Here is a 25,564-nt window from a genome sequence, read left to right on the forward strand (position 1 = left end):
CAGTCTGCGCAGTGAAGAAAATGAATAGACAGACAGCGATGTGCCCATTGTGTTTGTGTTAGCGAAACCCAAAAAAGGAATAAAAAAAGGAGGGGGGCTTTTAAGTTTGCAAAAGGAGACCTGCTTTTATCTTCAAGGGAAAGGATTTTTAAGAAAGCTAGTGTGAAATCTTCAATTTGAATTTAGAAATATGACCCCAACAGGATTGTTGTGTATTGATTCCTCCCGAAAAAAATGCCAGAGGAAAGGAGTAGGAAGGCCCCCGTTGTAGTAATGCAGGGGGGTAACCAGAGCCCTACTATGAAATCGATATGATTGGAGAGGAAGAGTGGTTTGAGTCCTCTTTGGGAGGTAAAGTTGTGTGCACTTGAGGATTGGCAGGTGGAGCGGTGAGGAAGAGGATGACCATGTTAGTGGGGACAGGGGTTGGGGGTGTAAGCTCAGTATGAACATGCTGAAATGCACGAGGTTATTTCCTGTGAGCATTCTCAAGCTCTGGCCTGACTGGATAATTCCGAGTAAAGTTCCTCATCCACAATATGGATACCCTCCACTATTATGTCACGCAATTGTAGGGGCTCTGGGCAAAGTCTTAGAACTTTTATCATTTTTCAAAAATTGTCGAGTGCATGTTGAATGCCTATGCGCAAATCCCGTATTGGTCGACATGCCCTACTTACTTCCCGAACACTTTTGTTTTTTGTTTTACTGCATACACTATGGCAGACACTGTGGTTGGCCACCCCAGTCCCTGTTCCCAACCACCTGTTACCCTTCCTGTCTCCGCAGAGGATGAAGGGGCTAATTACACAGTTTATTGTGTTCCCTGCAACATCGGTGGCCATGTGGTACCATCCTGGGCAATTGCACAAAACAAAATCTTCCGGGGGCTTATTTTTAATTAAAAAATTAACACTGATATTACCTTTTCATCTGTTCTTCCTGCCCTGATAAAATACTTGGATCTAAGATAGTTACCTTGGGTTCATGAGAATCCCAGGGATTCGGGGTTGCTGTGGAGCTGCTAAGCCAGTTAGAGTGACTCCGGAATTTTCATGGTATGAGGGGGATAAAAGTTCTCATTTGTTGAAGTCATGTTGTTTAGGCTTTCTGTTGATTGCAGCTGCATGCTTTCCTAACTGATACACAGCCCCACACAGTCTTAGATACAGCATACAATCACTTCTACAATTGAAATACGCAATCTTACGAAAGTAACCAAATTCAGTAATAAGAAATCCCCACTCCTCAAAAACAGTCCTTGATATTCAATAAAATATGCATATCAATATATGCAATAAAATATGTTCAAATTCATTCATTCATCAAACACTCATTGTACTAGGTTGACTGGATATAATGGCATTAGGGAAAATCAGTCCTAATATCTTACCCAGAAATGTTCTGAAATACACTGAACTGGAAACCAATGGTGGGAGAGGCGAGTATAGTATGAATGTTACTGAGTATTTATTGAGGTCCACAGATAGCCAATAGTCACGTTATCTGATTTTTTTTTTTACTTCAAGAAACAAGAAGAAAATTAAATCTTAACAACTTCTTATCAATTATTTAAGGCCCAGTCACTGGTATGTTCCAAGCAGAAGGTGAGTGGGTCATCACTTAAAAGGTGACCGGAGAAGATGTATGTATCAGTTATCTTTGTTACGATAATGTTGCATAATCAGCCATCAAAACTCACTGGGTGAAAGAACGTTTATTATTGCTCGTGAGTCTACAGGTCAGGTTGATAGTTCGTCTAGGGCCAGTGAGGCTCTCCTATATGTTGCTGGTCAGCTGCAGATCAACTAGGTGGTCGTGCTCATCCCGGATGGGCTTTCTCACAGTTCTGAGACCTTTTCTGGGCAACTAAACTGACGTCACTCTGTCTTATATGGTCTCTCACCCTCTAGGAGGTGGCCTTAATCTTGTTCTCTTGTGAAGGTGGAGGACCAAAAGGAAAAGTAGAAGTGTTAAAGGTCTCCTGGGGTCTAAGCTTGGAACTGGCCCTGTGTCCTTTCCTGCATATACTATTTATCCCAAGCAAGTCATGAGGCCAATCTAGACACGTTGTGCAAGGGAATGAATAGTCTTTACCACTTGATTGGAGGTGCTGCAAAATTACACTGCAAAAGATGTGGATATGGGGAGAGGTGGAGAATGAGATCTTTTTTTGTAACCAGTCTACGTCACGGTCACACATCAGGATATGGGATTAAACAGATGACCTTTCAAGTCCTCTTCTATCCGAGAATAGAAAGTTAATTGAACTGGAAAGGAATCGTTGAGTCTTTTGTCTCAGAAGAGTGTTCCCTGAAAGATTTTTTATCCTCCAGTGACTCTGATAGGAATAATTGTTGATCTTGATTCTCAAAGAGACACGTCTAGGTATATCAGTTTGGTCCTCTGAGAAGCGGACTACCAAGATAGAATTAGATATACCAGAACTTCACAGCAATTGCCTGTGAAGGTAGGGGCAGCTTTCGAACTGTAATGTTTATTATATACCTGTGCAAATGGAGCAAGAAGGAGGAGTCAGGGAGTTCTGAGTCACCGTAGTTCTGAGAAGTTATGGCCATTCCAAAATGCAAAAAAAATAAGTATCACATCCGAGTATTTTCGTTGTGCACAGTTATTGGCTGGAAGAGGCCCAGGCAAAATGTGTCCTGGTGTGAACAAGAAGATCTATCTCGAGGTGTGGCATCTGGAGGTTGTCAATCATCTACACACCCGACATCGGGTTCCTTCAAAGGAGGGGTCTAAGGGCCTCAACTCCGTCCTACCATAAAAAAGAGAATATGACATTGAATGAGTGTTCCAAAATTTGGGATGCTCAATTACGTCCGTGTCAGTCATCCGAACGTAATTAGATCCAGGGCTAACTCTAGGAGGAGTAACTAACTGCACTGGGATCCTGCAGCCAGACGCCCAAATTGCCAGCAAAGGGCTCTACTCAAACACAAAATGGGTTCTTCTTTGTTATAAATGGTACCAAGCACCTCTCCAACCAGGCTCTTCTACTCTCAACCTACCAGTCATGAAAATCATGTCTTCCCTGTTACTTATGCTGTGCTCTCTGCAATGCCTCTCATATGCTTTCCACCTACCAGACACCCATACTTCAAGGCCCCGTCCAAGTCCCCACCTCTGTGGCCACTCTATCCGCAAACTTTCCCTCCAAACCCCTGAGGAATATTATCATACCACTGTTTACCACCGACAACGTTTATACACCTGTAATAATAGTTAAATTACTGTGTCATTTAGAATTTCAGTTATTTAAGGGCAGAGACCATGGCACACTGATTAGGTTGCCAACTTTTGTCATTTCTCTTTCTTTATTCTGTTGAAAATGTGGGGAGGAAGAGCGAACTGGGTGGAAAGCCACCTCACTATAAAGATATGCTCAACCAAAACAGTGTATGTATGTGATGTAGGGAAAGAGAAAAGTAAAGGTTACTTGGTGTCATGACAGGAATTCCCAATCCCCAAACCATGCTTACCTGTAGGTACAATCCTTGGACCACTTCTTGTTGCAATGAGACCATAGAAGGAGGATCAATGGATTTGGGCAATGATTTTGGCAATCAATGGATTTTTCCCTCCCCTAAAATTCCTTACTTGCACACGCGCTTTGATTCTATCTCAAATCTATAACAACTCTCCATCCTCCTCCTCCTCCTCATATTAGTTGGAGGGCTGTGAGGATCTCTTACAGGGCCTCCATGCTCTCTTTCCAATACATTCTTTACCAGCATCCAGAATCATAAACCCATAAATAAAGGTACCTAGGTGGCTCAGTCAGTTTAGCGTCTGGCTCAGATCATGATCTCGTCATTTGAGGGATCAAGCTCTGCATTGGGCTCTGCACTGGGGGGCATGGAGCCTGCTTGGGATTCCCTCTCTGCCCCTCCCCTGCTCCCATTCTCCTTCTCCCTCTCTCTCTCAAAATAAATAAATAAACATTAAAAATTACAAAATCGTGCATAAGATGATATCATTTCTCTGTGTGAAACAATAGTTGATTAGAAGTCTGAAAACATTCTCACCCCATATATTCTTTCTCTTCGAAGCTTTCAGAATTTTGTTCTTGTGTTGTGTAGTAACTCAGTGGTCGTCTTAAAGCTAAACTCGTTACTTTAGATCTGAAAACTGTATTGTTTTTATCTGGTTCTTTGCCCTTTTCTCTGTTCTTAAATTCTTCTAGATTGAGCCTCTAGGTTTCTTTGTTTTGCTTAATCCTGGTTTCTATCTTATAATATCTTCACCAGGAGGTAGAAATAATTTATCAGAATGTGACTCCTCAAACTTGCTTATGAGGATGACGGTTTATTTCGATAGGCTTAACCTTTCAGGTAAGTGACAAACTATGCTAAGTTGTCATTTTTTTGTCTCTTGCTATTTTTCTAGTGGTTTCACATAGCTCATCTGGAACTGATGGGCTTGCTAACAGTTTCACTTAAAAATTCACCAAGAAATATGTTCCCATCATTTTTTTTTTCTTCAAAGCAGCGAGATAAATTGGGCTGTTGGAAGTGAGGGTAAAGTGCAATGTAATATAAATTTAGAAAGTAGGTCAGGTCCTACTTCTGTGTCAGGGATAAGAAATGAATCTCAGATTCAGAAAGGGAATATTCAGTAATTGACACAAAGAGAGAGCTCCCTGAAGCCAAAGTCATTTGTCATTTGGTTATGGAATTCAGGAACCCTAATCAACAGCATAAACTCCAGGGAAGGTAACGCCCATCTTTCACTGCGGCATTTACAAGGTACAATAAGATTGCGGAGTAGAGTCAGTAAAAGGAAAAGAGAGAGAGGAAGAGAGGGAGACCAGTGGGTCAGGCAGCATGGGGTAAGGGGAAAACCACTGGATTAGAAACTGATTTTAATTCTGGTTCAGCGCTTGTGACCAAGTGCCAGGCAGACACAATGTCTGCTTGTGGCTCAGGGTCTGCCATCAAATGTAAGAATAAAATCAAATAAGATCTGTGACGTCTTGGAGAAGGACACAGGTTAATAAAAGCTTCGCAATTCTTACGACTGACAAACTGCTTCAATTTACACTTGGATCAGTGAGATAGAAATGGCAATTATATTATTTTACTTATCTTTTCTTCAGATTAGGAAACTGTCACTAAGTGAAAGTAGAACTAGATAAGATAAAAGCTTGTACCTTTTGTTCCGTTAAATAGAAGACACATTTAGCTGAACGTTTATGATGGACCCGCTCCAAGTGGTGAGAAACTGATGTCTTCAAAGATTGCAATGACTTTTCTCAGGGCTTGTTGGTAAAAGACACGATGAATCTAACAAACGGAAACATCGGTATGTTATTCTTTGTGCTCTCACTTGTCTCTGATGATTTAGGGATAATCTTACCCAGGGTAGTATAAGAGCTCTGAACATCATTTCTTGAACTCAGAAATCAAAGAAGTGCTGTTAGTCAATGGAAAAATCATAGTAGATGTTGTAAAGGTTTCTTTTATGGACTAACGCCCACTTGACGGGTATCATTAAGATGCCGTGTGGATGCCTAACAAGCAGATTGGCTAGACAGAGTCCGGGGAACAATTCCAGCTCTTCGAATCTTTAATAGAATATAGGCTAATCATTACCTCCCGAACCATTCCCAAGTGAAATATTATATTGAGAATATTAGAGCATTTCTGATTTATACCTCTGTGTCTTTCCACTTATTGTTGCCTCCGAAACACGTTATTTCTTTATTCTTCACCCAATCTTTGCACCTTGAAAGTCCAGCACAAGCTGGATAAGATAATCTGTCCTTTTTTATTTTCAGTGCAAGTCTGTATGTTCCCATGCCATCATCTGCACAGTAGGATATTTATCGCACTGACAAATGTGGGTCACTAGTCCGTGTGTCCCCATGGAAATGTAGACATAAGGGCAGGACCTGATATGTCAAGTTTCCCCAGTTCCTAGCACAATTCTAGCTATGCTAGCTATCCTTACAAAAAAATTAAGTAAAAGGAAACAGCATGGATTTTATAATTGAAAGATCTGGGGGCGCCTGGGTGGCTCAGTTGGTTAAGCATCTGGCTTCGGCTCAGGTCATGATCTCACAGTTTGTGGGTTCCAGCCCTGCATTGGGCTCTGTGCTGATGGCTCAGAGCCTGGAGCCTGCTTCAGATTCTGGGTCTCCCTCTCTCTCTGCCCCTCCCCTGTTCATTCTCTCTCTCTCTCTCTCTCTCTCTCTCTCTCTCTCTCTCTCTCTTTCAAAAAAAAACATTAAAAAAATTTTTTTAAATGAAAGAAAGATATGGATTTCAGCCCCAGTTCAGCTTACTTCTAGCTATCTTACTTTTGGGAAATGAACGAATGTCTCAGATTTTTAGTTTTCTCAGTTTTCAGATGGAGATAATAATAACTTTGTTACATGCTTATTGAGATGTAAGTGTGATACTCTGGAAAGCCACTTTGTAAGCAGAAGATGCTATACTAATATTGTCATTGCTATTGTCCTACAGAAGCAAAGAGGTATCAGAACCCTCGGGTTGCATGATACCGGGCTGATATCAGATGCCTGTGTATTTTTGAAGTCTCAAATCCCTCCACAAACATGTTTCCCAAGTAACATTTCATTATGAAACACAAAAGTCTCAAGACTCCTATGAACAACTCTGGGGAACAAGGGAATGTTTAGATGTTTGGAGTAGAGGTGTGGGCCAAGAGCAGTTAATCTACAATCAATGTCACTGAAGGGATGACAGGAGACAGAAAAGACAGGAGTGTGTAGCTTGATTTTACCAATCTGTGGGTGAGTAATTGGAAAACACTCTTTTACAAACCCTGTGTGTAAAGAAAGTCTTATTCGGAAATCATAAATATAGATATCATGTAGTCTAAAAGAAAACGTTTATAGAAAAAACTGGTTTGTTTTTTTTTTTTAATTTTTTTTCAACGTTTATTTTATTTTTTGGGACAGAGAGAGACAGAGCATGAACGGGGGAGGGGCAGAGAGAGAGGGAGACACAGATTGGAAACAGGCTCCAGGCTCTGAGCCATCAGCCCAGAGCCCGACGCGCGGCTCGAACTCACCGACCGCGAGATCATGACCTGGCTGAAGTCGGACGCTTAACCGACTACGCCACCCAGGCGCCCCTAGAAAAAAATGGTTTTGATGGCTTCTCTTACTTCTGGTTGTACATTAAAACCAACTAGCAACTTTTGGAAAAGATGAAATAAATTACAGTGTATGGATTTTCCTTTCCTTTGAAATAAAACTTTTGTCAGCCTTCTTTTATGTGCCAAGAAGCCCTGAGTAAAAGCCACTGGATATGTATTCAGAAGGTCTGAAAGCAAATCCCATGTAGAAGTAAAAAGATGAAGAATGACATTTATTTGGTTTATATGAAAAGCCGAGTCAGGACTTCTGCTTTGGGTAGGATCGAGGATTTCATAGCAGACCAATACTCCTACGGAAACCACTAGAAAAGTCAGATATAATTTTTAGAAGTTTGGTAAGTGTAAGAGAACCACAGAACTAGGGAGAAGAAAACTTTTTTTAAAAATTATAATTTATTGTCAAATTGGTTTCCATACAACACCCAGTACTCATCCCAACAAGTGCTTTCCTCAGTGCCCATCACCCACTTTCCCGTTTCTCCCACCCCCTCATCCACCTTGTTTGTTCTCTGGATTTTAAGAGTCTCTTGTGGATTGCCTCCCTCCCTCTCTGTTTGTAACTATTTTTTTTCCTCTTCCTTTCCCCCATGGTCTTCTGTTCAGTTTCTCAAGATTCACATATGAGTGAAAACATATGATATCTGTCCTTCTCTGACTGACTTATTTCAGTCAGCATAATACCTTCCTGTTCCATCCACGTTGCTGCAAATGGCATGATTTCATTCTTTCTCATTTGTTATTCATTCTTTCTCATGATACAGTATTCCATTGTACATATAAACCACATCGCCTTTATCCATTTGTCAGTTGATGGACATTTAGGCTCTTTCCATAATTTGGCTATTGTTGAAAGTGCTGCTATAAACGTTGGGCTATAAACATGTGCCCCTTTGCATCAGCACTCCTGTATCCCTTGGATAAATTCCTAGCAGTGCTATTGCTGGGTCACAGGGTAGTTCTATTTTTAATTTTTTTGAGGAACCTCCACACTGTTTTCCAGAGCGGCTGCACCAGTTTGCATTCCCACCAACAGTATAAGAGCGTTCCCATTTCAACACATCCTCGCTAGCATCTGTAGTTTCCTGATTTGTTCATTTCAGCCATTCTGACCGACGTGAGGTGGTATCTCAGTGTGGCTTTGATCTGTATTTCCTTGGTGATGAGTGACGTTGAGCATCTTTTCATGTGTCTGTTGGCCATCTGGATGTCTTCTTTGGAAAAGTGTCTATTCATGTCTTCTGCCCATTTTTTCACTGGATTATTTGTTTTTCGGGTGTGGAGTTTGGTAAGTTCTTTATAGATTTTGGATACTAACCCTTTATCTGATATGTCATTTGCAAGTATCTTTTCCCATTCCGTTGGTTGCCTTTTAGTTTTGTGGATTGTTTCCTTTGCAGTGCAGAAGCTTTTTATCTTGATGAGGTCCCAATAGTTCACTTTTGCTTTTAATTCCCTTGCCTTTGGAGATGTATCGAGCAAGAAATTGCTGCAGCTGAGGTCAAAGAGGTTTTTCCCTACTTTCTCCTCTAGGGTTTTGATGTTTTCCTGTCTCACATTTAGGTCTTCCACCCATTTTTAGTTTATTTTTGTGTATGGTATAAGATAGTGGTCTAGTTTCATTCTTTTGCAAGTTGCTGTCCAGTTCTCTCAGCCGCATTTGCTTTAGCAAATGTCTTTTTTCCATTGGATGCTCTTTCCTGCTTTGTCAAAGATTAGTTGGCCATACATTTGTGGGTCCAATTCTGGGTTCTCTATTCTATTCCATTGGTCCATATGTCTGTGTTTGTGCCAGTACCATACTATCTTGATGACTACAACTTTTAAACAAGAAGGTGAAATAAGGCTTTCAGCTCTCCCTGTGGACAGTATCAGATTCTGGACATGGGCTGACAGTCTGGGCTCAGCCCAAGCTCGCACTACTCAAGTGATTGAGGCTGAGTTTGAGTGACAGGCTTAGAGACGGGAACGTCTACAAATGATGGCCAGTGTCCCCTTTAATACCTTTCCTGCATAGGATAGGACACTGAGGAGCTCAGCCCAAATCTCAGAAAAGCTGAGTGGAATTTTCCACAGCCTCTTGATACTTAGAAAATAAATACTTACTAGAGACAGGAAACCTACAAGCAAGAGACGATAATGGAAAACTCCCGAGCAATGGTGAATTAACATGGACGCAAAGTTCCAGTTGCTTTTTTCCTGGAGGCACTCGCAGATCTGGGAACACCTACAATCTAAGAGCGCCGCTGCTGTAGACAGAGAAACCAGCAGAGCTTTTGTCATTTACCCAGAATTGGAATGATAAAATTGGAAACTTGAGGGACTTTAAACACAGCTGGTCTCCTCCTCGAGACTATTGTCAAACTGTGATGTTGTGTGGGATGAGAAGCTGAAGACTGGGGCTATAAGCTCAAAATCAGAGCAGAAATTCCTGCAGTTTTTCATTTTGGAAGAGACAGAGACCCCCAATGATCTCAACTGGAAGCCCTAAGGGCCATACGTATACCCTAGGAAGAAGCACAAAAAAGGGGACAGAGTCTTAACATAACAGCCACACAGTGCGGGTACAGAGCAGTCTTGATTGGATTAGAGTAATCAACCTCCCGACCATTTGGCAAAAAAAAAGGGGGGGGACCCTTCTAACCTGAAAATAAAACCATTCAAGGCAGCTACAATTATTTTCCCCAATATATGGCAGTTAATAAAAAAGTACTAGGTGTGTGAGAAGGCAATCGTGGGACTACACCCTAAAACACACCATAGACTCCAGAAGCACGTCGGCAAGTTGTCCCGATAGCTGAGTTAGCACACAAGTTGTTAAGAATGAATTCGTTTAGGATGTGCAAGAAAAGACAGGAAAAGAGGAAAGATAGAAAGAATGTAGCATTTTAATACAGAATTGGAATTTCTATTCCAAGGAAATCAAATGGATATTACTGAACTAAAATATATAATCTCTGAATTAGTGATTTTAACGGCAAATTGTGTGTTCGCAGACAGAACGGTGAATAGGAAAAACAGTCAATAAAAAATATCCAAAGTAAGGCACAGAGAGAAAAACGAGTTTATAAAAATAGAAGAATATAGAAGAGACAGACAGGTCAAACTCAAAAAGTGTAACGTATATGTCATTGGAATTCAAGAGACAGAGGAAAGAAAATGAAAGGTAGGCATTTTTAAAAGAGGTAAGAGCTAAACATTTTCCTAAAATGGTGAAAGACATCAGCCCGTGGCTTCGGATAGCTCAAGCAAAGCCAGATTAATAAATGTAAATTTAGAAATACCTGAGAACATCATGGTCGAATCATTGAAAACCAAAGAGAAAAAAGAAAACCTTAAAAGAAGTTATAGAAAAAGAGACACGTTACCTTTAAAGAATGAACAGGCGGGGCGCCTGGGTGGCGCAGTCGGTTAAGCGTCCGACTTCAGCCAGGTCACGATCTCGCGGTCCATGAGTTCGAGCCCCGCATCGGGCTCTGGGCTGATGGCTCAGAGCCTGGAGCCTGTTTCCGATTCTGTGTCTCCCTCTCTCTCTGCCCCTCCCCCGTTCATGCTGTCTCTCTCTGTCCCAAAAATAAATAAAAAAACATTTAAAAAAAATTAAAAAAAAAAAAAAGAATGAACAGGCAGTTCACTTTTCAGGAAGTCTGAAGAAATCCTAATGATATCTTCAAAATGCTGATACCCAAGTAACTGCTAACATAGAACACAATATTCAGCAAATATATCCTTCAAAGATGAAGGTAGAAGTAAAGACACATTCAGAACAAAACAGTTCATTACCAGCAGGCCTATATTTTAAAAAAATACACAAGAATTCTGTAGAAAGAATTCATGATGCCAGTGAAATCATGGACGTGCATGGAAGAAAAAAAAATCACTGGAAAGAGTAAATATGTGGATAAATGTGAAGGAATATTGACTGCAGAAAAGGCTGCTGATAACGTCTTATGGATTTAAAAATATATGTAGAATCGAAGTGTGTGACAAAAACAACCTGAATGGTACGACGGATAAATGGAGTTAAATTTTTGTAAGTCCTAGAATTGTTGGGAAATGATAAAAGTAGTATTTATGCTATCTTGCCCTAACTCAAGAATGTCTGTTACAGTGTATGGAGTAACCACTAAAAGTAATAAACGCAGTGAAAAGTGAATAAGTAAATAGGGCAAATTTGAATAACAAAAATCACATTTGAAAAATAAAAAGTATAAAAATGAAAAGAAAAGAAAACGTGTGCCAACGAGCGCCTGCGTGGCTCAGTCGGTTAAGTGTCCAACTTCGGCTCAGGTCGTGATCTTGTGGTTCGTGAGTTCAGGCCCTACGTCCCACTGTGTGCTGACAGCTCAGAACCTGGAGTTTGCTTCAGATTCTGTGTTTCTCTCTATGCCCCTCTCCGGCTCGTGCTCTGTCTCTCTCTCCCTCAAAATAAATAAACATAAAAAAAATTAAAAAAGAAAAAAAGAAAACGTGTGTCAAATAGAAAACAAAGTGGTCAATATAAGCTCAACTAAATAACATAATTAAGTATTAAAGGGTGCCTGGGTGGTTCAGTAGGTGAAGCATCAGACTCTTGGTTTGCACTCAGGTCATGATCTCATGGTCCATGAGTTTGAGCCCTGCATCGGGCTCTGTGCTGTTAGTACGGAGCCTACTTGGGTTTCTCTCTCTCTCCTTCTCTCTCTGCCCTTCCCCAGCTTGTGTTCTCTCTCTCTCTCTCTCTCAAAATAAATAAACTTAGAAAATAAATTAAATATTTAAAAACCACTTATATTTAAAAACACAAAATGTAAAGGTAATAAATTAACCAAACAATCATATTCCATGTAAATATTTAGTAAAAAGCTCTCATAGTTTTGTTAATATCAAACAAAATACATTTTAAGGTAAATAGTGCTAAAAATAGAGAAGTACATCTTATAATGGTCAAGACATGTCTATTTAAAGGTCAAAAAGACAAATCCAAAGTGCTAGATGTAGACTTAGCAAACTTCTCTCTATAGCTTATCGAACAATTAGAACCCAATCAGGACATGAAAGCCTAAACAGCACAATAAATAACCTGTTCTGACTGACCATTACAGAATACCCCACCCAATAACAGCAGACTTCACTAAATTTACTAATATACTAAATTTACTAAAATGATCACATGCTGGGCCATTGAAGAAAGCTTTAACAGATCTTTAAGAACTAATATCATTGGCAGGATGATGTCTGATCCCCAGTGGAATTAAGCTCAAAGTAAATGAAAAAGTTCACTTGAAAATCTTCAACCTTTTGGAAATTCAAGACTGCACTCCCAACTAATATGTGAATCAAAGAAGAAATGACAACTGAAATTTGAGAATAGTCTGAACTGAATTACAGAAAAGCTACAACATTTTTTTTTTCAAAAAGCATCTTGTGAGCCTCAGCTAAAGTAGAACCCAGAGGCAAATGTTTAGTTTTATGTGCATATCTTGGCAACAAAAGAAACTAGTCAAAAATACCAGTGAAACTAAATTAAGTAAAATAGAAAAAAAATAGTAAAGTTGGGGCGCCTGGGTGGCACAGTCGGTTGAGCGGTCCGTGGGTTTGAGCCCCGCATCGGGCTCTGGGCTGATGGCTCAGAGCCTGGAGCCTGCTTCCGATTCTGTGTCTCCTTCTCTCTCTGCCCCTCCCCTGTTCATGCTCTGTCTCTCTCTGTCCGAAAAATAAATAAACATTGAAAAAAAAATTAAAAAAAAATAGTAAAGTTAATAGTGGCTAATAATAAAATATAGGAACTTCATAGAGAGAAGCAACTAATATGATAGTTGATTCTTTTAAACAATTATCATTGATCAAAACCTAGAAAGAGTGAACAACAATAAAGGAAAGAAAGAAGAAAAGAAGGAAGGGAGAGGAAAACAGATTACCCAATGAAAAAATAAACATCACTACGTACCCTACACACATAAAAGTGAAAAGAGAATGTTAGAAATAATCTTTTTTGCTAAAAATATTTGAGAGGCACCTGGGTAGCTCAGTTGGTTAAGCGTCCGACTTCGGCTCGGATCATGATCTCATGGTTTGTGTGTTTGAGCCCTGGGTCAGGCTCTGTGCTGACAGCTCAGAGCTTGGAGCCTGATTTGGATTCTGTGTCTTCCTCTCTCTCTGCCTCTCCCCCATTCATGCTCGGTCTCTCTCTCTCTCTTTCAAAAATAAATACACATTAACATTTTTTTATTTTGACAATTGGAACAAAATAGATAAGTCCCTTATGAAAAAACTTACTCAAACTGAAACAGACCAAAAAAAAAAAAAAATCCCTAGCATAGTATTTAGTAAATAAATTAAATCTGTTGCTAAATAACTTACATATATATTAAGCAAAAATAACCACAAGAAAACCCAAAATACTCATATAGCTCATATACCCACATACTCATAAAACTTCAATAAATTTTCCCAAATAAACTTAAGGAAAGCAAGTAGCACCAACCTCATAAAATTCTTCCAAGGAATACAAGCAAAGGCAAGACTTTCCTATTCTTTTAATGAGGCTAATATACCTTGATCCCAAAACTTGCTAACCAGAGGGGATTTTTAACAAAATTTTAGCTCAGTAAGTCCAGCAAAATATATACACAAAATAATACCTCTTGACTAAACTAATATTACTCCAGAAATGTAAGAGTAATCTAACATTTGAAAATCAATGAATGTAATTCTCATCTGAGCGAGAAAATGGCGGGGTTGGGGGGGTGAAGGCAGTGGGGAAAAAAATCCTATGATCTTTTTCCTAGATGCGGAAAAACATTTGAGAAAATTCAGCACCATTCATGCTAAAAGAAAGCAAAAAAACTCTCAGCAAACTAGAAACAGAAAAAGCATTTCTTCATTCTAGTAAATATGGATGAATTTCTCATTATACGGAGGTGAAGAAGCCAGACAAAGAATGCACGCAGCATAATTATAGTTATCTAAAATTCAAAACCAAGGGAAAGTAATCTGTGCTGTTAGAAGTCAGAACAATGCTCACTGTTTGTCTTAGTCTGCTCTGGCTGCCATAACAAATAGTGTAAATTGTCTGGTTTAAACAATAGAAACTTATTCTGTTCTGAAGGCCGGGAGGTCCAAGATCAAGGTATCATCAAGAGGTGTTTCATTTGAGGGCTCTTCTCAGGGTTTGTAGGTGGCCACCACCTTACTGTGTGCTCACGTGACCACTTCTTTGTGCACGTATGGGGAGAGAGAGCAAATCTCTGGAGTCTCTTCTTCTGTGGACAATAACCATGAGGGCCCCAACCTCACGAACCCATTGAACCCTAATTACAACCCAAAGGCCCATCTCCAAATATCATCACATTAGGGGGCAGGGTTTCAATATATGAACTTAGAGGATTCAGACATTAGGTCCAGTAACACCGTTGTTCAGAAGCAAGTAGTACTAGAAGTGGGCACCAGAGAGCTTCTGGAATGCTGGCCAAATTCTAATTCTTGAACTGGTCACTAGTACATGGAAAGGAACGCTGTAAAAATACATCAGCTTGTACACGCTTTGTGCACATTTTGGTATATATGTTATGTTTTACTTATTTTTCTAAATGTTTATTTCTTTTGAGAGAGAGCACACGTGCGAGCAGGGTAGGGGCTGAGAGAGAGGGAGAGAGATTATCCCAAGCAGGTTTCTTGCCGTCTGGGGGTTCCATCTCAGGAACAGCGAGACCATGAGCCAAAATCAAGAGTTGGGTGCTAAACTGACTGAGCCACCCAGGGGCCCCTATATGTTTGTGTTTTTTTTTAAACACAAATTATTCAGAAAACTCTGCATGATGTCCCTCATATATGTATTATAACTTCATGACTTCTTGTTCCTTTTTAGATTTAGGAGATATGTCAAGACCATCTACATCTGCTTTAATCACTTCCCATTCTAAGAAGGCTCATTTTGCATTTTTCAAAGTTATCCAGCCTTTCAAATATGAAGGCTTCATCTGAACATGATTTATGAAAATTCAACACAAGCAATAAAACCTATGTACGGAATACAATAAAAAAAAATAACGAAAACAGGGACTCAGCAGGAACTTTCCAGGTGGCCTTTCTGCAAAATACTGCATCCTTCTAGTCCATGCCCTGAATCCTGACATGGTTGTTCATGTTATTATGAGGAGAGGTGTTTGGAGTCAGGTGAACTGGGCTCAAATTCTGCCACTTTTCTGGTCCTGCTTTTCCTGGCAAATTGGAGCCATTGGAGCCATTGCTTTCATTTTCCTTGTAGAGGGAAAGCCATGACTGATGTAAACCGTTCTTGACTAGTTTTCATGGACATATGAGAGACGAATAGAGGGAAACTATATCTGGGGCTAGTCACCGATTTTTTTTTTTTTTTAACTGAAATCCCCATAGCATTGTGTTTGTAAGTTTTATTTTCTCTTAAAAACGTGAGGGGGCGCCTGGGTGGCTCAGTCGGTTGGGCTTCCGACTTCAGCTCAGGTCATGATCTCACGGTCTGTGAGTTCGAGCCCCGCGTCGGGCTCTGTGCTGACAGCTCGGAGCCCGGAGTCTGCCTCGGATTCTGTGTCTCCCTCTCTCTCTGCCCCTCCTCTGCTCATGCTCTGTCTCTGTCTCAAAACTAAATAAAAACATAAAAAAAAAATAAAACAAAAATGTGAGCCAGCCCTCTCTCTTTGTTCCTCTCCTGCTCACACTCTTTCTCTCAAAAATAAATAAAGATTAAAAAAATATATATTTTTTTAAAAAGAGGCGCCTGGGTGGCCCAGTTGGTTAAGCAGCCGACTTCAGCTCAGGTCACGATCTCACGGTTCGTGGGTTCGAGCCTCGCTGACAGCTTGGAGCCCAGAGCCTGCTTTGGATTCTGTGTCTCCCTTTCTCTCTGTTCCTCCCCTGCTCGCACTCTTTCTCTCTCAAAAATAAATAAAGACTAAAAAAAATAAAACAAAAAAGCAAAAACAAAAACCCAAAAAACGTGAGCCAGGAGGTGAAAATAGACACTAGGTCTTTATCTGTAAAAGCTTTGCCTATCGGTCCGGGGCTACAGAAATTTGTCCTATTTTGCAGCGGCTGACTCATGCAGTGTCAGAATGATATTCTGTTTATATTGTCCCATTTTTCAAACTGTTGTTTATAAGCTTTGCAACAAAGGCTGCTAAATAAATCTCTCTGCTTGGAATTAAAACATAATACAAGGGAGGCAATTTTCTTTCTCTTCATGGTGGTGGCCCATGAGTTGAAAATAACTTGGTCTATTAATCACTAATTGGATGGTCCGGATTGCCAAGTAAATATTTACTGTGGTATAAGTCCTGTATAATCAGGAAGATCCCCCTCCTCCTTTGGGGAATAGAAAATAAGAAAAAAAAAATTTTAATATCCGCTTTTGTTCATTGCTTTAACTCTCGAATTGCCTACCATGCTGTACTGTACCTTGTTTACATCTCTCAGATAGATGTTCTTCTCATCAGCTGCCCAGCTTCTGCCTCAATATTTACCCCCAGATGTTGGCTACACCTTTCTATTTGGTCCTAATGTGCTTTCTCTGCCTGTGGTCCCTGATCTCCTCCTTCACCCCAGCCCTGGGTCTGTCTTTACAAACTACAGATGTGGTCGTGCCGCTCTTTTAGCTAAAGCCTGTCCATGTTTCTTCATCGATTTCAGGGGGAAATTTGAAGTCTGGCTTGTCACATAAGATCCTTCATTGCTTAGCGTTTGCCCATTTACTGACCTGAATGAGCTTGGCCAACCTATCATAGCCTCTGCATCTCCTTACCCTCCTTGGCAGAACTGGGATAATGACGTTCCTACCGCAAAAGGCCCTGGTGAGGATTAAAAGAGGTAAGACTTGGGGCGCCTGGGTGGCTCGGTCGGTTAAGCGTCCGACTTCGGCTCAGGTCATGATCTCATGGTTTTTGAGTTCGAGCCCCGCGTCGGGCTCTCTACTGACCGCTCAGAGCCTGGAGCCTGTTTCCGATTCTGTGTCTCCCTCTCTCTCTGCCCCTCCCCTGTTCATGCTCTGTCTCTCTCTGTCTCAAAAATACATAAACGTTAAAACTAAGAATAAAATAAAATAAAAGAGATAAGACTTGGGGCGCTTCGGTGGCTTAGTCTGTTGATTCTTGATTTCTGCTCAGGTCGTGATCTTACCCTTGTGAGATCTGGCTCTGAGCTGGGCATGGAGGCTGCTTGGGATTCTCTCTCCCTCTCTTTCTCTGCCCGTCCCGTCCCCTATGCCCTTGTGCTCTCGTGCTCTCTCTGTCTCTCTAAATAAATAAATAAATAAATAAATAAAGGAGATAAAGCTTCACTCAGTGCCTGGCTTGGAACAAGTGAGCAGAACACTGACTTTATGATTATTATTCTTCTCTCCTACCACCCCCAGCCCACACTCCCCCTGCAATCTTACTGAATCTTCCTGGTTGCCATGTCAAAAGTGCCTTTCGTTCTCCTATTCCCACCTTCCAGCAGCCTATTACTTTGGTATGATTCTGGCACTCATTCCAACGTGTGTTTTTACTTTAACACACCAAGTAATTAATTTAATTCCCTGAGGACCCTGACCGTCCCACACATTTAACTCCCAGGTTGACCCTACCTACCTGGAGATAGCATCAGGTTCCTCAGATCAAGGGCTCGGCCCCCCAAGACTGCCCCCCCACTTCGGATGCCAGTGACAGGTCCATGGTTGTCACGCGCGCTTCTGTGCGACCGGCTATGAATCAGAGGTTTCTATGACTTTCTCCTTTGGTTCAGTTAATGTGCTGGTGTGACTGATAGAACTCACAGGAAATCAGTTTACTTACTGGATTACCAGTTTATTATAAAGGATATTAAAGGTGACTCCTGATGAAAAGCTACACGGGGCTAGGTCTGGGAGGGTCCCCAGGGCAGGAACTTCTATCTTTGTGGGGTTAGGGTGCACCGTACTCCAAACCTTGTCCTTTTGGGCGTTTCTTGAGCCTTCTTTATATAGCGTGGCTCATTAAATCAGTGGCCATTGGTAATTAAGACCCTCTCTCCTCCCCGGAGGTCGGTCGCGCGGTCTAGGGGAGTAGGGGTGGGGGATGGGACCGAAAGTTCCAACCCTCTCAGCTCCTGGTGGGCTCCCCACAGCCAACCCCCATCCTTAGGTATTTGGCAAAAGCAACCTCATTTAACATAACAAAAGGCAGCTTTATTGCTGGCTCTCCTTACAGGAAATCTCAAGGGTTTTGAGAAGCTCTCTGCTAGAGAACAATAGGGACAAAGACCAAATGTACGTTTCCTATTATAAACCACACTATCATGCCTGGCTAACTCCTTTGAGTTTTATCTGAAGGCTGATCTGCTCCAACAAACGTTGTGCAAAGCCTGGCTGTACTGCATGTGTTTTCCATTTGGCTTCCTTTGTCTTTTCGGCACGGTTCCTGATGTGTCTGCAGTCTTCAAGGAGACAAAGCATCATCTGAGTTTCACTGTCTGTGCGTTTCTTAAATGGCATTTTGGCGCCATTGCACTATTTTTGTGTGTGTTTATTTTTTTTGCCGGGCGCCTGGGTGCCTCAGTCGGTTTAGCGTCCGACTTCGGCTCAGGTGGTTAAAAGTCTGACTTCGGTTCAGGTCACGATCTGGCAGTTCGTGGGCTTATTATTATTATTATTATTTGGTTTGAGGTCTCTATATTTTGCATCCTTTAGGGGCATACAATATCCCAAGGTGGTTCTTTTCTCCGTCGTCTGATGGAGCCCTGCTTCCATCACCGCTCTGTCATCATTCTGTCTAGATGCAAAGAGAGGAGGAGAGTATGATCAGGTTTTGGTTCGAATGGATGATGTGGACGTGAGCTGCACCCCACGGCTGTAGCCGAGGAGCTCTTCCCCCGTAGCTGGGAGGTGAACCTTTGAAATGGCCACGGCAAAGGTTGAGACGCACCTGAAGTCGTCCCTGGGTAACCCAACAGTGACAACATCTTCCATGAGACCCAGAGCACCTGACATTTTTAAGTCATTGCTGCAAAGAAAGGCAAGTTTAATTACTGCAGATGAAATAAATCAGAAGGATCTCATTGGAAATGCAGGCATGCCAGACAGCCTTAGCTGCAGCCGTCTCAGCCATCTGCCAATACGGGTAATTTGCTCTGGCTTCTGAAGGAACAGGCTGTGCAGTCTAAGGGGACGCGAGAGCTTAAGGGCAGAGGCTCCAAATGCCTGCAAACTCTCCACCTTTAAGAAAGGAACTGAGAAAACGCTGATGAGCTTATGGGGAAACATACTCAATGGACACCCGGGTGTCCATTCTGACCCTCCTCATCTCCACTCACAGCTTCGTTTCCAGCCACTGGAAACTTTAATTTTCATTGTGCCTAAACGTGCGCATCATAACCTTTGCACAAACCTTGGCTGATTTTACCCTCCACCTCAAATGCCTTTCCTCAGTTTATTTATTTTATTTGTTGTTGTTGTTTTTTTTAATGTTTATTTATTTTTGAGAGAGAGACACACAGAGTGTGAGCAGGGATGGGGCAGAGAGAGCAGGAGACACAGAATCTGAAGCAGGCTCCAGGCTCCGAGCTGTCAGCGCAGAACCTGCTGCGGGGCTGGAACCCATGAACCGGTGAGATCATGACCTGAGCCGAAGTTGGATGCTTAACCGACTGAACCACCCAGGCGCCCCGCCCCCTCCTCAATTTATCTGTCACCTCTGTGCTCTCTGCTGGGCAGAAGGTTCTTCTATCTCTGCTACATTATATCATTATATATGCCTGCCTTCCTACTGAACTGCAAGCAATTTGACACACATTTATTTTTATTTTCATTCTTATGTACCTACGCTTACCCATATCTAAATATTTGCTAAATCCTTGTATCCTTAGAATGAAGGAGCCCCAAAGGCAAGCGGAGGGCAGAGCACAAGCTAGCAACACCCCCTCCCACCCAGGCGAGATTTGAGTGACATGCCTCAGGCACTCCTTACCCAAGCACAAAGGAAAAGATAAAACAAACGGGTTAACTGGTTACCCGGTGGTTGGTGGTTAACTGATAAGAGATCAGGGTCATGCGGATACGAGTCTCCATCATTTACAAATGTCTTAGTAAATTACAAGAACAAGGCAATCTTATCAATAGCCTAAGCTCCAGAAATTTACAGACTCAGTTTCCTGGAGCCCCAACATCACCCTCCCCTCCACAGTGATGTGGGGAGCAAAGGAAGGAAATGGCAGGTAAAATTAAATTTCCTTATAACCCGCAGCCCATTGACAAATACTTGAGGCAAATACAGAGTATAAAGTTTTTCCAGGAACCCCCCCCTACTGCCTTAATGTTAATGCCTTACCAGAGGGAAAACCACCTTATCTTGACAATAGCAAAGCCTTCATTGTTATGCATTCTGCTTCCCTGGCACTGAATTGTGGTGTGAACTTGTTGTAAAACCCTATGACTATACGTAGCACAATCGCAAAAACATTAATATCCTTTACAACAGTAATCTTACCCCCAGCAATATAGCCGATGGGAACAATTTTATAGAGGAAAGAAGCCACGTGGTAAATGGGAAAAATTCAACCCAGTGAATTTTGAAGATCTAACTGGCTTTATTCAACAATTCATGAATTGGGTGGCACCCCATCTAGCAAGAAGACAGGAGATCCAAAAGACTACACAAAGGGAAAGGTTTTTGAAGGCAGAACGAGGAAGTCATAAGTGAACAAAAGGATTGTTTTCGATGAGGTCACCTTCCTTTGGGGGAATGAACAGGTCTATTAGGGGATCTTTTCATCTTCCTGTAGGGAGTGGAAAGAGCTTATGTGGTAGATTACCTTATTGGAGTTGACCAGAAAATTCTAGACTGAATAGTTAAGATTATATTCCCGGGGAAGATGGAAACCTCAATTAGGTTAAGCCTCTGTGGGCTTAGCCCAAGTGACTCCATTTTGGTCCTGTTGTTTCCTTTTAAAACACAATGTGTGTATGACAAATCTCGCATGTCAATATTCAAAAGAAAGACAAACAGATAAGGCTTATGGGAATCAAGATTTATATCTCCCTGTCTTAACATGGTTGATGGTTCCTTTTTGAACTTTTCTATAAATGTTTATATATGTATTTTTAGAAATTTTGTTTTGATGTATATTAAATGTTCCGCAAGACTAGGCTATCTTTGCTAGTCACCGAGGAACTTTTTTTTCCTAAATGACTCAATAATTTCAGCTCCGGGTCAATTCTGTGATAGGTTCCTTGGAATTTTAGCCACAAACAATACAATCGTGATAACAATAGCTAACAGTAGTTGAGCTCTCAATTATATACTTGTAGCAGGATTCTTAGACAGAGAGAGTCCGGACGATGAGGCTTCTCTTTCCAGGAAGCAGCCTTCTTTGTTGTGCCAGCACGGGCTCAGTGGGTTCGTACCCAAAAAAACTGAGCCCCAAGCACAGCGGGGTATAGCCTTTTGTACAATTTTTGCTCCTTTGTCTCCCATACATGGTAACATGTAGTCTGAATGGGCGGTCCATGTTACAGAGTTGGGAGAAATGTCACACAAGCACACATGGACAGATTGCCTTACCTTGTCTTGAGGTTTTCCTTAGGCACATTCCTTAGGGAAGGGCTCTATCACCTACTATTTTAAGTTACTTACATATGTGTTAAATCAATATTCAAACAACCTACTATTATCCCCATCTTACAGGTAAGAGGCAGAGGCACAGCAAGATTAATGAACTTGCCCATTTCAACAGAGATGAGAAGTAGTAGATAAAGCCAAATATCTTGCTCAAAGCTGTACTGTCCTCACCTCCCACCCTCAGCACCAGGCTGGGCCCTGCTGGGCCTCTCTGAATTTTTCTGGGTTAATCCACAGTTACATAGGGTCTGCTTCTGGGGTATAATAATTGTGGCATTCGCCTTCCGCTCTAAGTATAGAGTAATAGATGTGATGCCTTTTCCAAACTTAAGTTTAAGTAACTCTAAAAGCACTCCATAAGCATTTACTGAAGATTTTTAACGCTGTCCATAATTGTGTCAGGGGTCCCAAGAGTACCTTCAGGTACAATGATTTGGTAGAAGGATTCACAGAACTCAGTAAAGCCATCGTACTCATGGTGAATATTTATTACAAAAAAATGGTACAGATTAAAATGATCCAAGGAAAAAGGTACCTAGGTCAGCATCCAGGAAAAAACAGGCATAACTTTCCAGTTGTACTCTACCAATGATGTTATTGGACAGAATTTAATTCTCTCAGCACATAGGTTTTTGGGCTTTTTTTTGTTAGGGGTCAATCACATAGGCATAGCACGCTTGCACGACTGGCCCTAACTGTTCAGGCTTCAGCCCTCCTGAAAGGAACAATCCAAATGACAGCCCTGCCTTAGTTTAAAGCTAGGTTCTCTTTTCTGCTTATTATGGATCTTTGATAAGAAATACAATTGCTGAGAAGTCTGTTTTGCTTGCTGTTTGCTACGAGCATTGTGAGGCCTTTCCTGAATGTAACCCGCTGTGTAGTAGAATGGGTTGTAAACCTTCCTAAATGTAGTCTGATATGTAATGGAATGAGTGATTGTACATAAACTAACTGGCATTTCTCGCTTCTGTAAACCTGCTTGCTTAGCACATTCCTCACCTAGCCTACCCCCTTCCCCCTTCCCCCTTTTTTCCTCCCGCCACAAGTAACGGACAAAGCCTTCCCGCCAAAGGACAGACAAAGGACGCCCAATCAGAGAACAACAAATGTCCTTACTTTAAAATCAACTAATCAGGCCCCTCATAATTTGAAACCTCCCCTGTGCTATTTGTCTCTGTCTATAAAAACGCTGTACCAACCCTGATCGTGGCCTCTTGCGTCACCGGCGACGAGTGCGCAGAGGACCAGGTTCGAACCTGCAATAAACGACCCTTGCCGCTTGGCTTTGACTTACGACTCTGGTGGACTTTTGTGGGAGGTTTCGGAACTTCGGGCATTACATTTGGAGGTTCCACCGAGATCTCCTCCGAGCCCACCAGACTTCTGGTCAACGGGTCGTATCTGATTCCGATCGGTAAGTAAGCCGGCTCTAACGTTCTTCCTTTTCTCTCTGATCTGTGTTTCTTCTCTGGAGAACCGGTTCTGTCTGGAAGCTGGTGTGACCCTGGCGGACGCGCTATAGGGCACCCAGCCGGTGTCAGTTGGAGACGTCCACTGACTGGATCTGGGGGCCTTCTTGGCCCATCTGGGGGCCTTCTTGGCCCGTCTGGGGACCTTCTTGGCCCGTCTGGGGGCCTTCTTGGCCCGTCTGGGGGCCTTCTTGGCCCGTCTGGGGGCCTTCTTGGTCCGTCTGGGGGCCTTCTTGGCCCGTCTGGGGGCCTTCTTGGCCCATCTGGGGACCTTCTTGGTCCGTCTGGGGACCTTCTTGGTCCGTCTGGGGGCCTTCTTGGCCCGTCTGGGGACCTTCTTGGTCCATCTGGGGGCCTTCTTGGCCCATCTGGGGACCTTCTTGGTCCATCTGGGGACCTTCTTGGTCCATCGGGGGCCTTTTTTGGCCCATCGGGATTCTTTTCTGTGGGCTGCTTACGCCCAACGCGCCTGCGAACTAAATACTTTCATTTTCTCTATGAACTTCCAGAGTGCTAAGAAATATCTCTAGGCGTCTAAAAGAAAAAACCATCTAGGCATGCCAATTGTTATCCGTATTTTGATGTGATGTGTGTCTGTGTGTCTGTCTGTTAAATCGACTGGAATGATTGTTGGGAGTCAGGGGCACGCGCCTGACTTCCCCTATGTGTAGTCCCACAGCATAAGCTACGGGATTCGAGTGGGCTCTAACCCGACTTCCGCGGTGATCCTCATACGGCTTAAGGCGGTCAAAATTTATTTTGATCCAAGCAGGGGGTTTATACCTGCCCGCCCATGCTAAGAGGCACCTAAGTTCCCGCGAGGGACGCGGACGGGCGAGTACGCGAGTGCTTCTATGTCAGTCTAAATGTATTGTCACCCCTGGGCCCTTGTAATTACTGCCGTCCTAGCCATAACCCTTTCTGTTCGGCTGGCCGAGACCAGAAAGTTGGAACCACTGCGAAAGATTCTTGTTAGTTCTTGTTTTTCTTTCATGGGTCGGATGTTTTATTGGAATTAAGTGTTTTATCGGCTGATCAGAATTAATTATTCCATCCTTTGTTCCTCTCTCCTCCTTCCTCAGCTCCCTGCGGCTTTCCCTCCCACCCCCTGGCCAGCGGCGCCCCCTCCCCCACGTCCGTGCTGCCCGCGCCCCCTTCTCTTCTCCTCTTCCTCAGAATCATAACATGGGCCAAACGCAGAGCACCCCTCTCTCCCTCCTTCTCGCCAACTTCAGGGACGTAAAAGCTAGAGGACACAACTTAAGCCTAGACATTCGCAAAAGGAAGTTGATCACCTATTGCCACTCTGAATGGCCCACCTTTGGGGTCAATTGGCCTACAGAGGGAACCTTCTGCCTCCCTGTGGTCCTTAAAATAAAATCAAAAATTTTCCTACCAGGGAAAGAAGGTCACTCGGATCAGATTCCCTATATTCTGGTGTGGCAAGATTTAGTAGAAAACCCACCTCCCTGGATGGCCTCTTTCTTAACAACAGGGCCATGCAGAATTCTAGCGGCTAAACCTATCAACCCTCCCAAGCCGCCAACTCCAACTGCACCCCCTGTTCTCCCCGACAGCCAAGATTTACTTTCCCTTGGCCCACCCCCTTACCAGGTTCCCCCTCTTATTCCGCAAGCTGCTCCTATCCCTGCCGCGCCGGCAGAGCCTCCCGTAGCTCAGCCCATAGAAAGATTAGAAGATAGGGAGGCTCAACCCGCGCCCATGCCTAGAGGGGACGAAGTCCAAAGTCCGGCTGGACATACCCGTAGGCGGGCCCCTCATGAGCCAGGACTCCGCCTTCCTGACTCCACCGTAGCTTTACCCTTACGGGAAACAGGGCCTCCCGATGATACGGGGAACCCCCGACTTCAATACTGGCCCTTCTCTACCAGTGACCTATATAACTGGAAAACCCAGAATGCCCAATTTTCTGACAACCCTAAAGATTTAATAAGTCTCTTAGACAGCGTTATGTTTACCCACCAACCCACCTGGGATGATTGTCAGCAGCTCCTCCGAATCCTGTTCACTGAGGAGCGAGAAAGAATTCAATTGGAAGCAAGAAAGCTGGTTCCTGGAGACGATTGCCAACCCACTGCTAACCTTGATCTCATTAATGCAGCTTTTCCCTTGACCCGACCCCCACAGGATGGCTGGGACTACAACACGGCAGAAGGTAGGGGACGGCTGCGCATTTATCGCCAGACTCTAATGGCGGGTCTCCGGGCTGCTGCACGCAAGCCCACTAATTTGGCAAAAGTGTATTCAGTAATACAAGGTAAGACAGAGAGCCCTGCTACTTATTTAGAAAGACTGATGAAAACCTTCAGACAGTATACCCCCATGGACCCCGAGGCCCCCTAAAAC

At 42.7% G+C, this 25,564-nt stretch overlaps 1 protein-coding gene across 1 annotated transcript; it reads left to right on the forward strand.

Moving 5' to 3' along the window:
- Window positions 1-23,026: 23,026 nt before the first annotated feature.
- Window positions 23,027-25,561, forward strand: LOC123384816. Its single transcript, XM_045055376.1, has one exon. The coding sequence runs from the start codon at window positions 24,383-24,385 to the stop codon at window positions 25,559-25,561; it is 1,179 nt and encodes a 392-aa protein (XP_044911311.1). The 5' UTR covers window positions 23,027-24,382.
- The last annotated feature ends 3 nt before the right edge of the window (window positions 25,562-25,564 follow it).

Source organism: Felis catus, chromosome B1 (genome assembly GCF_018350175.1).
Source record: "Felis catus isolate Fca126 chromosome B1, F.catus_Fca126_mat1.0, whole genome shotgun sequence".
Taxonomy (NCBI): Eukaryota; Metazoa; Chordata; class Mammalia; order Carnivora; family Felidae; genus Felis; species Felis catus.

Coding starts and splice junctions, on each gene's coding strand:
- LOC123384816 (XM_045055376.1), top strand. CDS start 24,383: ATGGGCCAAACGCAGAGCACCCCTCTCTCCCTCCTTCTCGCCAACTTC.